The 18,212-nt window shown below is 38.0% G+C and overlaps 1 protein-coding gene across 1 annotated transcript in view; it reads left to right on the top strand.

The window, feature by feature from the left end:
* The window catches only part of CDNF (cerebral dopamine neurotrophic factor), a 30,882-nt gene that overhangs the window by 4,908 nt on the left and 7,762 nt on the right, over nucleotides 1-18,212 (top strand). Inside the window, exon 2 of the mRNA XM_090268009.1 lies at nucleotides 14,147-14,274. Within this exon, the coding sequence (XP_090124135.1) occupies nucleotides 14,147-14,274 (128 nt within the window). The remainder of the gene's footprint in view (nucleotides 1-14,146; nucleotides 14,275-18,212) is intronic.

The raw sequence follows: 18,212 nt of genomic DNA, 5'->3' as shown, positions 1-18,212 counted from the left end.
ATAATGAATTAGTTCACCTGATTATGGAGGCTGAAAAATCCAAATTTTGCAATGGGGCTGGCAGGTTGGAGATGCAGGTGTGCTGATAGTTAGTACAGATGAGTCTGAAGACAGTCTGCTGGAGAACTTCTCTTGCTTGAGGAGACAGTTTTTTGTTTTGTATTCAGGACTTCAACTGATAGGATGAGGCTTATCCACATATGGAAGGCAGTCTTCTTTATTTATTAAAGATTTTATTTATACTTTTTAGAGAGGGGAAGGGAGGGAGAAAGAGAGGGAAAGAAACATCAATGTGTGGTTGCCTCTTCTGCACTCCCAACTGGGGACATGGCCCACAGCCCAGGCATGTGCCCTGACTGGGAATCAAACCAGCGACCCTTTGGTTTGCAGACTGGCGCTCAATCCACTGAGCCACACCAGCCAGGGCTCCTTTGCTTACTTAAATGTTACTCTTATTCAAGAACACCCTTAAGTGGGCACATAAAGTTAGTCACCACTGATATTTAGAAGCATCTCAAACTTCACATGTCCAGACTGAATTCCTGTTTGTCTCCACAAACTTGCTTCTCCTACAGTCTTCCCAGTTCAGCAATGGCAACTTCACTTTTCCTGCTTCTCAGGTCACAATCCTTGGAGTCATCCTTGACTCCTGTCTGCATATCTGTCTATCTGCCTACCTATCTGTCTATCTATCTATCCCCTTTATGAATGAAATACAGTTTATGTGTCTGTTTCCCCTTTGAGGAACAGTTGGGAATCTATAGAAATAAAAAAAATAGAAACATACTCATGAAAATTTTAGATATTGGAATTATCAGACACAGATGATAAAAACAATTGTTTAGTCTGTTTACATGTAAAAGGCAACTTGAAAATACCTTCAGGAAGTAGGAAACTACAGGAATTGACCAAGCATATTTAAAAAAGAACTAAAGAGAACTTCTAAAAAGAAAAAAAATAATTAAATGAATGGATTTAATAATAGAATATAGAGAGCTGATGATGGGGTAGGTGAACTAGAACTTTACTCCTCAAAACGTGGTTCTCACATAAGCAGCATTGTCATCTCTTGGTTGCTGGTTGGAAATGCAGAATTTTGGGTCCCACCTCAGGCCTATAAATTAGAATCTGAATTCCCACAAATTCTAGGTGATTAATATGCACATTAAAGTTGGCCTAAAATGAAGTCAGAGATTCTTCATTTCCAACAAACTCCCAGGTGATGCTGCTGGTATTGAACCAAGAACCACAGTCTGAGTACCAAAGAACTAGAAGATAGATCAGAAGAGTTCTATGCAACACAGCACAGAGCAATAAAAGAATGACAAACAACAGAGAGAGATTAAGAGACATAAGAATAGAATGAGAAAATCCAAATTTTGTTTAACTGGAATTCTGGAAGAAGAGAAGAAAGAATGGTGCAGAAGCAATGTTTCAAGAGATGCTAACTGAGAATTTGGCAGAACTGAAAAAAGACACCATCCACAAATTCAGGAGGTCCAATGATAAAAAGAAAAAGCTACTCCTAGGTGTCCTGGTGAAATTATAGAACCCTAAAGACAAAAAGGTTAAATATGCTAGAAAAAAATCAATGACAGGTTGATAACTGAATTCTCAATGAAAACAAAGGAAGACTAAAGCAAGTGAAATGGAATCTTCAGCATGCTCAAAGAAAGCAATTGCCAGTAAAGAATAAGGATGTAAAAAAGATATTTTCAGACAAAAAGGGAATAAAAATAAATATAAAAATGTTTCTTTCAAAAATTTCTCCTCTGTTTTTTTCCTTCCTCTTTAAAACTTTTGCTTGATTTGGAATTTCAGCAATGGTCTTTACATATTAGTTCATCATGTTCCCAGGTTGTTAACTTTTTTTTTAAATTAAATTTATTGGAGTGACATTGGTTAATAAGCTCATATAGGATTCAAATGTAGATTTATATGATACCTCATCTGTATATTGCATTGTGTACCCACCACCCAAAGTCAAGTCATCTTCTGTCACCATATGTTAGGCCACCTTTATCCTTTACTAACTCCCACCCCTCCCTCTTCTATTATATTTTTCTGGAACTCATATTACTTAGGTATTTGACTTCCTGAATTTCTTACTCATTTTCCACTTCTTTGTTCCTTGGTTTACTTTCCAGGGATTTTCAACTTAGCCTTCTAAATAAATCTTGTATGGACTTCTTTAATTTTAGCTATCATATTTTTAATTATCAAGAATTCTTGTCTCTTGGTTGTCCGAATATTGTTTATATTTGACTTATCACTTTTTTTCTAGGAACTTTTCTATTTTTACCAGCTACTAATTTTTTTGATTTTTATTTTTTCTGCCTAATTTCTGTTTTTTTATTATTCAATATCTTCTATATTCTTTTGGTTTATATAATTATACTTTTTAAAACTCTTGAATGCTTACTCATTAATTTTCCATTTTTTTCTTTTAAAAGGTACACATTCAATGTTATAAATTTCCTTCTAAGTACTACCTTAACTACATCCCTTAAGTTTTCTATATACTATTTTATAGGAATTAAGTAGTAAATATTACACATTTGCATTACTACTTCTACTTTGACCCATAGATGATCTAGAAGAGCGTATTTGAAAATATCTAGGCATATGAAAGACAGATACTGGGTTGATCATATTATTATTATTATATATATTTTTTGCTTTTTACCCTGGCTGGTTTGGCTCAGTGGATTGAGCGTCGACCTGCGAGCTAAGTGTCGCTGGTTCGATCTTCCAGTCAGGGCACATCAGAGAAGGAAAACTCTGACTCCAAAAAACCTCCGCTGCCTTGCGGCATACCTCTTCAGGGGAAAGGCTAAGGGAGTAAACCCCGACAGAAAATCCGGAGCCGGAGTCCCTAAGGCGGTTTGACGTTGTAGTCAACACCGGCAACTCCTGCGGCGCACCTGAAGCCAAGCTGTATTGACTCCGTCTTTCCCTTGGACCCTTCAGCTGCGAAGAGAGGGGGGGTCTGCTGCATGGGCAACAGCAGACCCTCCATATCACCCTGCCCAGGCTCTGTAGCTTCAGCTTCACTGGAGAGGACACTCCAGCGTCATCGCAAGATGTCGATTCTACACGGGAGGAGACAGATACCGTGTCATTCCCGAGTCGGACTGCACAGCCATTCTCGGCGGTGCAGATAGACTCTTAAGAAGCTACACCATCGTCTCTCGAGACGGACGGGCATGGGCAACAGCAGACCCTCCATATCACCCTGCCCAGGCTCTGTAGCTTCAGCTTCACTGGAGAGGACACTCCAGCGTCATCGCAAGATGTCGATTCAACACGGGAGGAGACAGATACCGTGTCACTCCCGAGTCGGACTGCACAGCCATTCTCGGCGGTGCAGATAGACTCTTAAGAAGCTACACCATCGTCTCTCGAGACGGACGGCTGCCGACTGCCGACTGATTTTTTGCTTTTCTCCTGTGTACTTTTTTAAAGACTATTTTATTGATTATGTTGTTACAGTAGTCCCAATTATTTTCCCCTTTGCTTCCCTCTGCCCAGTACCCCCTTTCCCTCCAGCAATCCCACTCCACTTAGTTCATGTCCATGGGTCGTGCATATAAGTTCTTTGGCTTCACTCTTTCCTATATTATTCTTAACTTCTCCCCGTCTATTTTGTACCAACCACTTATGCTTCTTAATCCCTGCATCATTTCCCCATTTATCCCCCTTCCCCCTCCCAGCTGATAGCCCTGCAAATGATCCCCTTACCTATGATTCTGTTCCTATTCTGGTTTGCTTAGTTGGATTTTGTTTTTATTTTTTTAGAATATTAAAATGATTAATGTTCATTATTTTGATCTTTTTCATCAGTAAGTCCCTTTGATATTCATATAATAATAACTTGGTGATGATGAGCTCCTTTAGCTTTGCCTTGTCTGGGAAGCACTTTATCTGCCCTTCCATTCTAAATGATAGCTTTGCTGGATAGAGTAATCTTGGTTGACAGTCCTTGGTTTTCATCACCTTGAAAACTTCTTGCCAGTCCCATCTTGCCTGCAAAGTTTCTTTTGAGAAATCAGCTGAGAATCTTACAGGCACATTTTTGTAAGTAACTCTCTGCTTTTCTCTTGCTGCTTTTCAGATTATATCTTTAACCTTTGGCATTTTAATTATGATGTGTCTTGGTGTGGTCCTCTTTGGGTCTAACTTATTTGGGACTCTGTGCTTCCTGGACTTGTATGTCTATTTCCCTTGCCAAATTTGGGGTGTTTTCTTTCATTATTTTTCTCACGTAAGTTTTCAATTTCTTGCTGTTTCTCACTCCTGGCGCCCCTATGATTTAGATGTTGGCATGTTTAAAGTTGTCCCATAAGTTCCTAAGCCTCTCCTCATTGTTTTCAATTCTTGTTTTCTCATTCTGTACTGGTTGACTGTTTATTTCTTCCTTATGTTCCAACTCACTGATTTGAACCCTGGTTTCCTTCCCTTCTCCATTGGTTTTGTATGGATTTAACTTCCTTTCATTTAGTATAGCCTTCACTTCTTCCTTATGCGTTTGCCATACTTAAGCATATCTGTCAAGCCTGTGAGCATTTCTATGAACAGTGTTTTGAACTCTGAATACTTAAGCATATCTGTCAAGCCTGTGAGCATTTCTATGAACAGTGTTTTGAACTCTGAATCTGTTAGGTTGGCTGTCTCGTTTGTTAGGTTGGCTATCTCCTTGTCGCTTAGTTCTCCCACTGGAACCTTGATCCATTCCACCTTTTGGGCCATACTTCTCTATCTCCTCATCTTGACAGGCTCAGGTGTTTGTTTGCCTCTGTGTTTTAGGCAGAGCCGTTGCTACTGTTACGTTGTAAGGGGCGGAGCCTTAGGTATTCATAAGTACAGGGCGACCTGTTTCAAAACATTGTGGCGCTGTGTGTGGGGGAGGGGTTTGAGAGGGAACATGCTGCTTGCTCAGCACTCTCCCCTTTTTCAGACACTTCTCCCACTTCGTATGGACTGGCACCTCTCTAGCTGTTGCCCTGGCTGTTGTTCCCAGGGTCAGTGGGTCTGTGGATGTTCTAGGACCATGGGGACCCTTTAAACAAGCAGACTCTGCTGAGAAACTGGCAGTGTCTATCTCTGCCCCAGCCTCCACTGGTTTGCACAGTCAAAAGCAATGAGGCTTTATTTTCCCCAGCTCTGGGACCTCGTGAGCTGTGTAGCCTGGTCTGGAGCTGGGAGTGCTCCCCAGGGGTCCCTCCCAACTTTTTAAGACATGTGACTGTACTTTCCACCAGCCTGCAGCTGCTGCCACTCCTGCCACCACCACGCTGCGTCCTCTCTGCCCTGGCTTCGCCCCTCCCACCTGTCTGGATGAGTATTTCTTCTTTTATGTTTTTGTTTGTTGGACATCCATGCAGCTCAGTTTTCTGGAACTTCTGGTTGTCACTAGTTTTGAGGTAGTTGTATTCCTTCTTAGTTGTGGAGGGAGACGCAGCGTGTTGTCTAGGCCTCTGTCTTGGCCAGAAGTCTTCATCATATTATTTTTGTTATTGATTTCTAATTATAGTCAGAGAATGTGGTCTGTTATGATATAGGTTTTTGGGTGCTTGGTTAGACTTACTTTTTGTCTTGATAATGACAGGTTTATGTAAATGTATATTTTCTTGAAAACATTATGAATTTTCTAACTTGGGGGAGAAGTGTTCCATATATGCTATTAGGTCAGCTTTGTGAATAGCGTTGTTCAAATTTTTAATGCTCTTATTAGCTTTAGGTCAACTTAATTAAATAATTGTTGAGATGGTGTTAAACCATCTACTATGATTGTGAATATGTCAATTTGTTATTATAAATCTGTCAGGATTTTCTATATTATTAGGCTATGTTAATGGATGTATAATATTTCAAAATTATTTTATATTTCTGGTAAATGGTTCATATTATAGTTAGTAATGACTTTTGTTATTCCCAATAAAGTGTTATATAGTAAATCAGATTTTGGATAGAAAATTTTTGGCATATCTTTTATTTTTATATTATTTTTAATTTCAAAATTATTAACTCATTTACAATAATAACAATAAATCCATTACATGTTAACATAAATAATATGATTTTGATAGAATGTAACTGCTTCCCAAAACAAGAAATCAAAATAAATGGAGATTTCTGCTCCTAGCCCAGAAGGCATAACAGAGACCGTATTTACTTTTCCTTCTAAACTAGAAAACCAGATGGGATGTATAAAGTGATGCTTCTATTTTTCAATTACAGTTGACATTCAACATTAATTTATATTAGTTTCAGGTGTACAGCATAGTGGTTAGACAATCACATCATTTACAAATTGATCCCCCTATTAAGTCTTATACCTACTTGTCACCATACATAGTTATTAGAATATTATTGACTATATTCCTATGCTGCACTTTACATCCCCATGACCATTTTTTAACTACCAAATTTTTCTTCTTAATCCTTTTACCTTTTTCACCCACTTCCAACTGCCCCCTCCCCACTGGCAATGATCAGTTTGCTTCTGTACCTATGAGTCTATTTCTGTTTTTCTTTTTGTTGTTGTTGTTCATTTATTTTGTTCTTTAGATTCCACATGTAAGTGAAATCATATAGTATTTGTCTTTCTCTGACATTACATTTGCATAATACCCTCTAGGTCCATCCATACTTTCACAAATGGTAAGATTTTATTCTTTTTATGGCCAAGTATATAACATTCCATTGTATATATATTACTACTTTTTAATTAAAAAGATTTTTTTAATCATCTCCTGAGGATATACTTATTGATTCGAGAGAGAGGGTAAAGGAGAAAGAAATAGAACCATTGATGATTTTCCTCCCATAGACGCCCAGATGCTGAAAAGAATGCACCACATTTCTCTGCATGGCATGATGCTTTTCCCAACTGAGCCACACTACTCAGGGCTGTATTACCACTTTTTAAAAAAATCCACTTATCTATTGACAGGTATATTGGTTGCTTCCTAGTCTTGGTTATCATAAATAACACTGTAATGAATATAGGGATGCATATATCTTTTCTCTGTAAAAAGTTTTTATTTTATTTATCAATTTTGGAGAGAGAAGGGAGGGAGGGAGAGAGAGAGAAGAGAGAGAGAGAGAGAGAGAGAGAGAGAGAGAGAGAGAGAGAGAGAGAGAGATTTGTTGTTCCACTTATTTACACATTTATTGTTTGATTCTTGTACATGCCCTGATGGGGGAATCAAACCTGCAACCTTGGCATATCAGGTTGGTACTCTAACCAACTGAGCTACCTGTCCAGAGCTGCATATATCTTTTCAAGTAGTGTTTTGGGTTTCTTTGGAAATATACCCAAAAGTGAAATTGTTGGGTCATAAGGGAGTTCAACTTTTAATTTTTTTAGGAGCTGCTATATGATTTTCCATATATCTTTTTATTTTTAAATCTTTTCATCTTTTATACATTTATGCTTATTGTAAGTAATGATAGTTTGGGTTTTATTTCTCTCAGTTAATTTTGTGGGTTTTTAAGAGAAGTTTTTTGTGTTTTTTTCTTGTTCTTTGTTCCCTTTCCTGCCTTCTAGAGGACAGATAATGTTTTTAAAATCTCTTGGCATGCCCTGCACCAATACTGATTTAGCAGTAATTTATTTACATTTTCTACATATTAACGGTTACATTTTTAACATATTTAATTTGCTAAAAATTAATATGATTTAATAATTGTTTTGCTACCCTCCTCCTTGATGATAAAGGATCTTGGGAAGTTTAACTCAAATTTATCTTTATTTCCCTAACTGTTTGGATTGTCCTGTAATGGTGTTTACCTGTGTTTATACCCCTACACATTCATCATTATTGTTTTTATAGTTAATTATTAGATTTTTCTCCCATTTGCCATTTTCATTTATCATTACTTCTTGTAACTTGATCCTTTCTTCCAGATTTTTGTCTCCTTTCTGAAGTGTGTTGTTTAGTAATTCTTCTACAGTGCTTCATACATAGAAAGTGTTCAACAAATGCTTATTCGTTGATTAAATTAATGTATCAAATGAACATAGTTTAAACAACTTTAGGTATCTAGTTTGTGCTTTAAAATGATTTATAGATCTTGCCACATTTGCTAGGGAGATAGATAAGACAATTGATCATTGAGGTCTAGGGGACAGAGCACATTACCTGGTTTTAATTAATACCATGAATTAAGAGGAAGTATGGAGAAGACCAAAGGCCTATGCCTTCTCTAATTTTCTGTACAATGTTTCACTAGAAATCTCTTTCTAATACTAGGGCTATTTTCCCCCTAGAATAAACTTCTGGCCTGTTTCCGTCTTGGCTTTCTTATCCCCTTTGAGAAAGTGACATGGGAAAGCATCCTCCTCCTGCTGTAGAGTAACCGAGTAAGTGTGGGCCTAGAGTCACACCACCTGGGATCTAATTTCCTCTCTGCCACTTATTGGGCAAGTTAATTGGCCTTTCTTTGGCTCGTTTCTTCATCTATAAAATGAGGATGGCAATGTATCTACATCATACATTCTGGGACTTAGATGAATTAATATACAAAAGGGGCTTAGAACAGTGCCAGCATCTGTAAGCACCCAACACATGGATGTTGTGGCCCTTGCTTCTAATGAGCTTCATTATTCACAGGCTCTTGACCCTGGGATCAAATTGTCGGCAGCCGTCCATCTCGAGAGACGATGGTGTAGCTTCTTAAGAGTCTATCTGCACCGCCGAGAATGGCTGTGCAGTCCGACTCGGGAGTGACACGGTATCTGTCTCTTCCCGTGTTAAATCGACATATTGCGATGACGCTGGAGTGTCCTCTTCAGTGAAGCTGAAGCTACAGAGCCTGGGCAGGGTGATATGGAGGGTCTGCTATTGCCCATGCCCGTCCGTCTCGAGAGACGATGGTGTAGCTTCTTAAGAGTCTATCTGCACCGCCGAGAATGGCTGTGCAGTCCGACTTGGGAGTGACAGGGTATCTGTCTCCTCCCGTGTTGAATCGACATCTTGCGATGACACTGGAGTGTCCTCTCCAGTGAAGCTGAAGCTACAGAGCCTGGGCAGGGTGATATGGAGGGTCTGCTGTTGCCCATGCAGCAGACCCCCCCTCTCTTCGCAGCTGAAGGGTCCAAGGGAAAGACGGAGTCAATACAGCTTGGCTTCAGGTGCGCCGCAGGAGTTGCCGGTGTTGACTACAACGTCAAACCGCCTTAGGGACTCCGGCTCCGGATTTTCTGTCGGGGTTTACTCCCTTAGCCTTTCCCCTGAAGAGGTATGCCGCAAGGCAGCGGAGGTTTTTTGGAGTCAGAGTTTTCCTTCTCTGATGTGCCCTGACTGGAAGATCGAACCAGCGATACTTAGCTCGCAGGCCGACGCTCAATCCACTGAGCCAAAACCAGCCAGGGCAAATTGGGGTTTCACCTCAGGCTTATGATGATGGAATATAAAGACATATGCAGACTACCAAGGGGTTTCATTCAAAATACATATTCAGGTTTTTCTCTGTGCTTAAAATAAAATGTCCCTCAGGTGAAATACAGTCATAGTAGGGGACATTTACACCCCACTGACACTAATGGCTAGATCTTCCAGACAGAAAATCAACAAGGGAATAGCAGCCTTAAGTGACACACTAGATCAGATGGATTTAATTGATATCTTCAAAGCATTTACCCCAAAATAGCAGAATATACATTCTTTTCAAGTGCATATAGAACATTTTCTAGACTATACCACGTTAGGACACAAAACAAGTCTCAATAAATTTAAGAAGATTAAAATCATATCAACCACTTTCTCTGAGCACAATGGTATAAAACTAGAAATCAATTCCAAGAAAAAAACTGAAAAACACACAAAGACATGGAGGCTAAATAAGATGTTAGTTACTAAACATGGGTTAATGGTGACATTAAAGAATAAATCAAAAGATACCTTGAATCAAATGAAAATGAGAACACAACAAACCAAAATTATGGGATACAGCAAAAGCAGTCCTAAAAAAGTTCATAGCATTATAGGCCTATGTCAAGAAACAAGAAAAATCTCATATAAAACAATCTAACCTTACATTTAAAGGAACTAGATAAAGAACAACAAAGCCCAAAGTGAGTAGAAGAAAGGAAATAATAAAGATCAGAGCATCCCTGACTGGTGTGGCTCAGTGGATTGAGCACTGGCCTGTGAACCAAAGGCTCACCAGTTTGATTCCCAGTCAGGGTGCATGCCTGGGTTGCAGGCCAGGTCCCCAGTTGGGGCCGTGCGAGAGGCAACCACACAAGGAAAAAAAAATGAGAGAAGACCCAAATAAGTAAAAGACATAAAAGAGGGAAAGTAACAACTGACAACAGGAATACAAAGGATTATAAGAAAATATGAACAACTATGTGCCAACATATTGGACAAGAAATGGATAAATTCCTAGAAACATACAATCTCCTGAAACTAAATCAAGAAGAAACAGTAAGTTTGTACAGATTGATTACAACTAATGAAATTGAAGCCGTAACCTAAAAACTTCCAACAAAAGCCCTGGACCAGATGGCTTCACAGGTGTATTTTACCAAACATTCAAAGGTGAACTAACACCTATCCTTTTCAAACTATTCAAAGAATCCAAGAGAAGGGGATACTCCCAAGCTCATTTACATGGCCAGCAGTATCCTAATTCCAAAACCAGATAAAGACACTACAAAGAAAGAAAATTATAGGCCAATATCCCTAAGAAACATAGATATAAAAATCCTCAACAAAATATTAGCAAACTGAATCTAGCAACACATTAAAAAGATCAGACACTATGCTCAAGTGGGATTTATTTCTGCGATGCAAAGTGGGTACAATATCTGTAAGTCAATTAACGTGATATACCACATAAACAACATAAAGATAAAAATAGCACAATCATATCAATAGATGCAGAAAAACACCATTTATAATAAAAACTCTCAGCAAAGTGAGATTAGAGGGAACATATCTCAACATAATAAAGGCCATATATGAAAAACCCACAGCTAACATCATACTCAATGGGGAAAAACTAAAAGCATTTCCCGTATGATCAGGAACAAGACAGGGATGCCTACTTTCATCACTCTTATTTAACATAGTACTGGAAGTCCTAGCCATAGCAATCAGACAAGAAGAAAAAAAAAGCTTTCAAATTGGAAAGAAAAAAGGAAAACTGTCATTATTTGCAGATGACTGGAACTGTATATAGAGAACCCTAAAGATTCCACTCAAAAAAACTACTAAAAATGATAAATGAATTCAGTAAAGTAACCAGATACTGGTTGCATTTTTGCAAATGAGTAATGAACTATCGGAAAAAGAAACTAAAGAAACAATCCCATTTACAATTGCATCAAAAAATAAAATGCCTAGGAATAAATTTATTCAAGGAAGTAAAACACCTGTACTTGGAAAATTATAAGACATTGAAGAAACAAATTGAAGAAGATACAAATAAATGGAAGCAGATACTATGCTCATGCATAAGAATTAACATTGTTAAAATGTCCATACTACCCAAAGCAATCTATAGGTTCAACACAATGCCTATTAAAATACCAATGACATATGAGGGGATACCCCCCCCAAAACTGGAATTATATTCTGGAGGGTGGGCCCCTTGTAGTACAGGCTTTCTCCACTAGATGACTGTTCTAGGAACTCAGCTGTATCAGTGTAACAACTGATATTGTGGGAGGCTGCCTTCAGCTTCAGTGAGTTTGTTTGTTTGTTTTTTAAGATTCCAATGTGTTTACCCATTTCATGATGGGTGGTTTACAAAGCACCTGCTCACACTGCACTAAGTGTAGTGTTCAGTTTTTGGCCAAAAATGACATGACCCCTATGCCCTACCCTCTCTATTCATCTGAGCTCACCCTGAGTGACTTTTTTTTGTTTGTTTCCCCGGATGAAGAAGGTTCTCAAAGGAAAAGGGGCAAGTGCTAAGCAAGTGGAATTGTTCCCTCTCAAACCCCTCCCCCACATACAGCACCACAACATGGTGAAATGGGTCTCCTGTACTGATGAATACCTAAGGCTCCGCCCCTTACAACGTAACAGGTGTGACAGCTCAACCTAAGACACAGAGGCAAACAAACATAGTAGCCTGTCAAGATGAGGAGACAGAGAAGTATGGCCCAAAAGAGGGAATGGATCAAGGTTCCAGTGGGAAAACTAAGCGACAAGGAGATAAGACAACGTAACAGATGAAGAGTTCAAAACACTGTTCATAAAAATGCTCACAGGCTTGACAGACATGCTTAAGTATGGCAAACACATAAGAGAAGAAGTGAAGGCTATGCTAAATAAAATGAAGGAAAATCCATACAAAACCAATGGAGAAGGGAAGGAAACCAGGGTTCAGATCAATGATCTGAAGCATAAGGAAGAAAAAAAAAACAGTCAACCAATACAGAATGAGGAAACAAGAATTGAAAACAATGAGGAGAGGCTTAGGAACTTCTGGGACAACTGTAAACGTGCTAACATCTAAATCATAGGGGAGCCAAAAGGAGAAGAGGAAGAGCAAGAAATTGAAAATTCATGTGAAAAAATAATGATGGAAAACTTCCCAAATCTGGTGAAGGAAATAGACATACAAACCCAGGAAGCACAGAGAGTCCCAAACAAGCTAGACCCAAAGAGGACCACACCAAGACACATCATAATTAAAATGCCAAAGGTTAAAGGTAAAGAGATAATCTTAAAAGGAGCAAGAGAAAAGCAGAGAGTTACCTACAAAGGGGTGCCTATAAGACTCTCAGCTGATTTCTCAAAAGAAACTTTGCAGGCAAGAAGGGACTGGCAAGCAGTATTCAATGTGATGAAAAGCAAGGACCTACAACCAAGATTACTCTATCCAGCAAAGCTATCATTTAAATGGAAGGGCAGATTAAGTGCATCCCAGTCAAAGTAAAGCTGAAAGAGTTCATCATCACCAAGCCATTATTATATGAAATGCTAAAGGGACTTATTTAAGAAAAAGAAGATCAAAACTATGAACATTAGAATGACAACAAATTCACAACTGTCAACAACTGAATCTAAAAAATAAAAACAAAATCCAAATAAGCAAACCAGAATAGGAACAGAATCATAGGTAAGGGGATCATTCGGAGGGTTTTCAGCTGGGAGGGGGAAGAGGGAGAAATGGGGAAATGGTGCAGGGGTTAAGAAGCATAATTGGTTGGTACAAAATAGACAGGGGGAAGTTAAGAATAATATATGAAAGGGTGAATCCAAAGAACTTATATGTACAACCCATGGACATGAACTAAGTGGAGTGGGATTGCTGGAGGGAACACGTGTACTAGGCAGAGGTGAGCAAAGGGGGAAAAAAATTGGGACTACTGTAACAATATAATCAATAAAATATTTTTTTAAAAAGTGGTGGTACATATACACAATGGAATTATTATACTATAAAAATAGATGAAATATTACCATTTGCAACAGCATGCATGTACCTAGAGAGTATTGTGCTAAGTGAAATAAGCCAGAAAAAGACAAATATCATATGATTTTACTTGTATGTGGTATCTAATGGGCAAAATCAATGAACAAACAAAATAGAAACAGACTCATATATACAGAGAACACACTAATGGTTTCCAGTGGGGAGAGAGGTTGGGGGCCTGGGTAAAAAAAGTGAAGATATTAAGAAGTACAAATTGGTAGTTAAAAATAGTAATGAGGATGTAAAATACAGCATAGGGAACATAGCAATAATACTGTAATAACTATGTACAGTTCCGGGTGGGTACTTGAAATATCAGGGAGACCACTTTGTAAAGTATGATTTTCTAACCACTATGCTGTACACATGAAACTAATTCAAAGTAATATTGAATGTGAAAAAACAACAAAATAAGGTGTCCCAATTATCATATCCTATAGAAAGCTATATTTTCTTTTAGGGTTAGCCAAATTTTGCAGGAATATTTTTGATTCAGGTAGATCTTGGTTCCAGAGATTGATTTATTCTACAAACTCATGTTATTCAAAACCCAATCCTAAGCTAATAGCTACTGACCCTAAATCATTCTTCCTAATATTTGTAATTCATTGTCATAATGTGTTATATCATACTTACATTTTTTATTGGATGAGTAGGTGTGGTAGCGGTTATCTTGTACATAAATACACAATTTCTTTCTTTCTAGTATGTGAAGAATTCTTGAACCGATTCTACAACTCACTGATAGCCAGAGGAATTAACTTTTCTCTGGACACCATAGAAAAAGAATTGATCAGCTTTTGCTTGGGCGTCAAAGGAAAAGAAAACCGCCTGGTATGGTAAATTTTCACATTTCACTTTTCCCTTGTGCTGAGGGAAACTGCTAATACTTTCATTTCTCATCTTGGACTTAATGTTCTCCAGCTTAGATGCTGACCTCAGGCATGTTCACTGTAAAGAGCAAGCAGAAACTTTCATTCAGTGAAAGACAGTCATATGAATTTTAATTTAGAATACATCTGTTTTTATTTTGCTTTTGAAATAAACCACAGACAACCAAGTTCATATTTTCTTAAATAAAATTATACAATTGAATGTCTCATTGAGAATTTATTGTTCCGAGTTAAGAATGGGTAGACTTTCTATTTCACCAAGATAATCAGTTAAATCTTTCAAAATATTTTACATCATTATTTATACATAACTCGTGAAGTATTTATATATTCTCATAATGGTGTTTATGTAATGTTTCCTGGATATACACAAATGACTTTTTCAATATACTGGTTTACATCACTAAAATCAATCTAAGGCCAATTCATTTTGCCTAAAATTGTCATGTTTATTTTTTTAGTTAAATTTAAGATGTTGACAGTTCACCACTGGCACACTGTAAAACTCTCAGTATTTATTTGTACCATTAAGTTTTATATTGTTAAATGGAATGATTTAGTTGGGTGGCTTGAAAAGCCATATAGCATGAAAAAGAACCTGAACTGTAGCGCCAAAATGCTAGATTTCTTAAAATTCAGTCTCCTTCTGCCCTCAGCTCTAAGCTGGAGGAATCAACCTTAGAACACAGACTAGCATCTCCCTCACACACCCAGGTCTAGTAGAAGCAGCCACAAACAGTGAAAAGCATGGTAGCTCCAGACAGGCAACCCAATAGCTCAAGGTCAGTTACACACAATACCTAACATTAACCAGTACCTGAACCCTGAGTAAATGGACCCAGAACCAACACAACCAGTGGTGGGCCTCAGACCACACCAGAGCTCAACCCTATTAGCCACACAAGCAGTACACCCAAAGAGGGATTCCAACAGGTACCAAACCCTACTCGGAACAATTCTGCCTTGGGTGGCAGCCTCTGCACAGCATCTTAGTCATGGTGATTAAAGTTTACCCTTATAGTCATCCAGCCTGAATGGTTAACTCCACTCACAAAAAGGCCAACAGCATTCAAGACTATTCAACTCCAACAGGTTGTACATAAGTCACAAGAAACATTCCCGAAGCAAGGAGCTCAGGTGATTTGGAAGAGTGTGCCACTGAGTCCAACAAGACACCTTCATCATAAAGCCATCATAATAAGTTTGGGGGTTAGAAGAGATCTACCTTATAACACAGAGACCAAACTGGGAGAGAAAGGAATATGCCCCAAATGAAAGAACAAGAGAAATTGCCACAAAAAGAATTAAATGAACTGGAAACAACTAAGATTCCAGATGCAGAGTTTAAAACAATGGTTCTCAGGATGCTCAAGGACCTTAGGGGAAGAATGGATGATCTCAGTGAGAACCTAAACAAAGAGATAGTAAGCATTAAAAAGGAAATAGAAACCATAAAAAAGAATCAGTCAGAAATGAGGAATACAATATCTGAAATTAAGAACACACTAGAAAAATATCAACAGCAAGTTAGATGAAGCAGAGGATCAAATCAGCAACTGAGAGGGCAAACTAACAGTAAGCACCCAAGCACAGCATCAAAAATAAAAGAATTTAAAAAATGAAGAAAATCTAAGGACTTCTGGGACAACATCAAGTGTAACACCATCTGCATCATAGGGAAACCGGAAGGAGAAAAGAGAGAACAAGGGATCAAGAACCTAGTTGAAGAAATAAGGGCTAAAAACTTCCCTAAACTTGTGAAGAAAAAAGTCACACAAGTTCAGAAAGCACAGAGAGTCCCAATCAAGATGAATTTAAAGAGACCCACACTAAGACACATTATAATTAAAATGACAAAAGTTAGGGACAAAGACAGAATCTTAAAGGCAGTGAGAGAGAGACAATTAGTTACCTAAAAGAGCATTCACATAAGGCTGTTGGCTGATTTCTCAATAGAAACACTTTAGGCCAAAAGAGACTGGCATGAAATATTCAAAGTGATGAAAAGCAAGGACATGAAACTGAGACTACTTAATCAAGCAAGGCTCTCATTTAAAATTGAAGGTGATAGTAGTTATGGATTGAATGATGTCTTTTAACCCTTTTCGCCAAACCTGTTGCCCCCAGAATACAACAAGGATGCCAGCCTGTTAAACCAAGCATGCCGTTGTCTGGGGTCAGCCAACTGACCTGGAGTCTGCACGATCCTTCCCCATGCGGGAAGGCCACCCTCCCCTCCACACCCCCACTCTTATTAGGGATTTCTGGACCCAAGGGTAGGTAGGACGATGACCATGTCCAGCTTGAAGCAGCTAGAGGAGCTTGAGACCTTCGCCCATTGTCCTTTACAAGATTACAAAGGGTCTTAATATCTGAGAGGGGGGGATAGTTATTTTTTACGAACCAGGGGTATGGACTTGGGGAGCGGTTGCTGGGGGAGGGAGATGCTGGGTGGAGGGGAGTAATGGGGAGGAAATTGGAACTGTTGTAACAATATAATCAATAAAATACATTTAAAAAAATGAAGGTGAAATAGAAAGCTTTCCAGACCAAAAAAAAAAAAAAAAAAAAGGCTAATGGAGTTTATCACCATTAAGCCTGTACTGCAAGAAATGTTAAAGAGCCTGCTTTAAGAGGAAGAAGAAATAGAAATTGAGAGGAACATAGATATTAAGAAAAAATGGCAATAAATAAGTATCTATCAATAATAACCTTAAATGTGAACAGATTAAATGCTCCAATCAAAAGACATAGCCTAGTTGAATGGATAAGAAAACATGACCCATATATATGCTGTCTACAAGAGACCCACCTCAGAAAAAAGGATGCACCTAGGCTGAAAGAGAAGGGATGGAAAAAATATTCCATGTGAATGGGATAAAACAAACTAAAAAAGCTGGGGTAGCAATGCTTATATCTGACAAAATAGACTTCAAAACAAAGGTCATAACAAGAGACAACAAAGGTCACTACGTAATACTAAAGGGATCAGTCCAACAAGAGGATATAACCCTTGAAAACATATATGCACCCAATACAGGAACACATAAATATATAAAGAAAATCTTGGAAGACTTTAAGCAAGAAATCCATAGCAATGCAGTCTTTTGGGGGATTTTAACATTCCACTCTAACCAAAGGATAGATCTTCCAGACAAAAAATCAACAAGGAGACAGTGACCTTAAATAACATACTGGAACAGATGGATTTAATTGATATTTACAGAACATTTTATTCCAATGCAGCAGAATATACATTCTTCTCAAGTATACATGAAACATTCTCAAAGACAGATCACATGTTAGGACACAAAATAATTCTTAACTAATTCAAGAATATTGAAATCATATTAAGCATCTTCTTGATTCGAAAACTAGAAATCAACTATAATAAAAAAACTGAAAAACAAACAAATGGAGACTAAATAGCATGTTATTAAACAATGAATGGGTTAACAGTGAAATCAAGGAAAAAATAAAAAATTATCTGGTAACAGATGAAATTGAACACACAACATAAAATCTATGGGACACAGCAAAAGCAGTCCTGAGAAGGAAGTTCGTAGCATTACAGGCCTAACTCAAGATGCAAGAAAAATCTCAAAAAACCCATACACCTAAAAGAACTAGAAAAAGGACAACAAACAAAGCCCAGAGTAAGTAGAAGGAAGGAAATAATTAAGATCAGAGTGGAAATAAATGACATAGAGACTAAAGAAAACCAATTCCAAAGACTGATGAAACCAAGAGCTGGTTCTTTGAAAAAAAAAAAAAAACCCGAGAAACAAGATTGACGAACCTTTAAACAGACTCATCCAGAAAAAAAAGAGAGGAGCCAAATAAATACATTGATAAATGACAGATGAGACGTAATAATTG

Source organism: Furipterus horrens, unplaced genomic scaffold (assembly GCF_987537825.1).
Source record: "Furipterus horrens unplaced genomic scaffold, mFurHor1.1.pri manual_scaffold_2, whole genome shotgun sequence".
Lineage (NCBI taxonomy): Eukaryota > Metazoa > Chordata > Mammalia > Chiroptera > Furipteridae > Furipterus > Furipterus horrens.
This window is presented reverse-complemented; position numbering and strand designations above follow the sequence as displayed.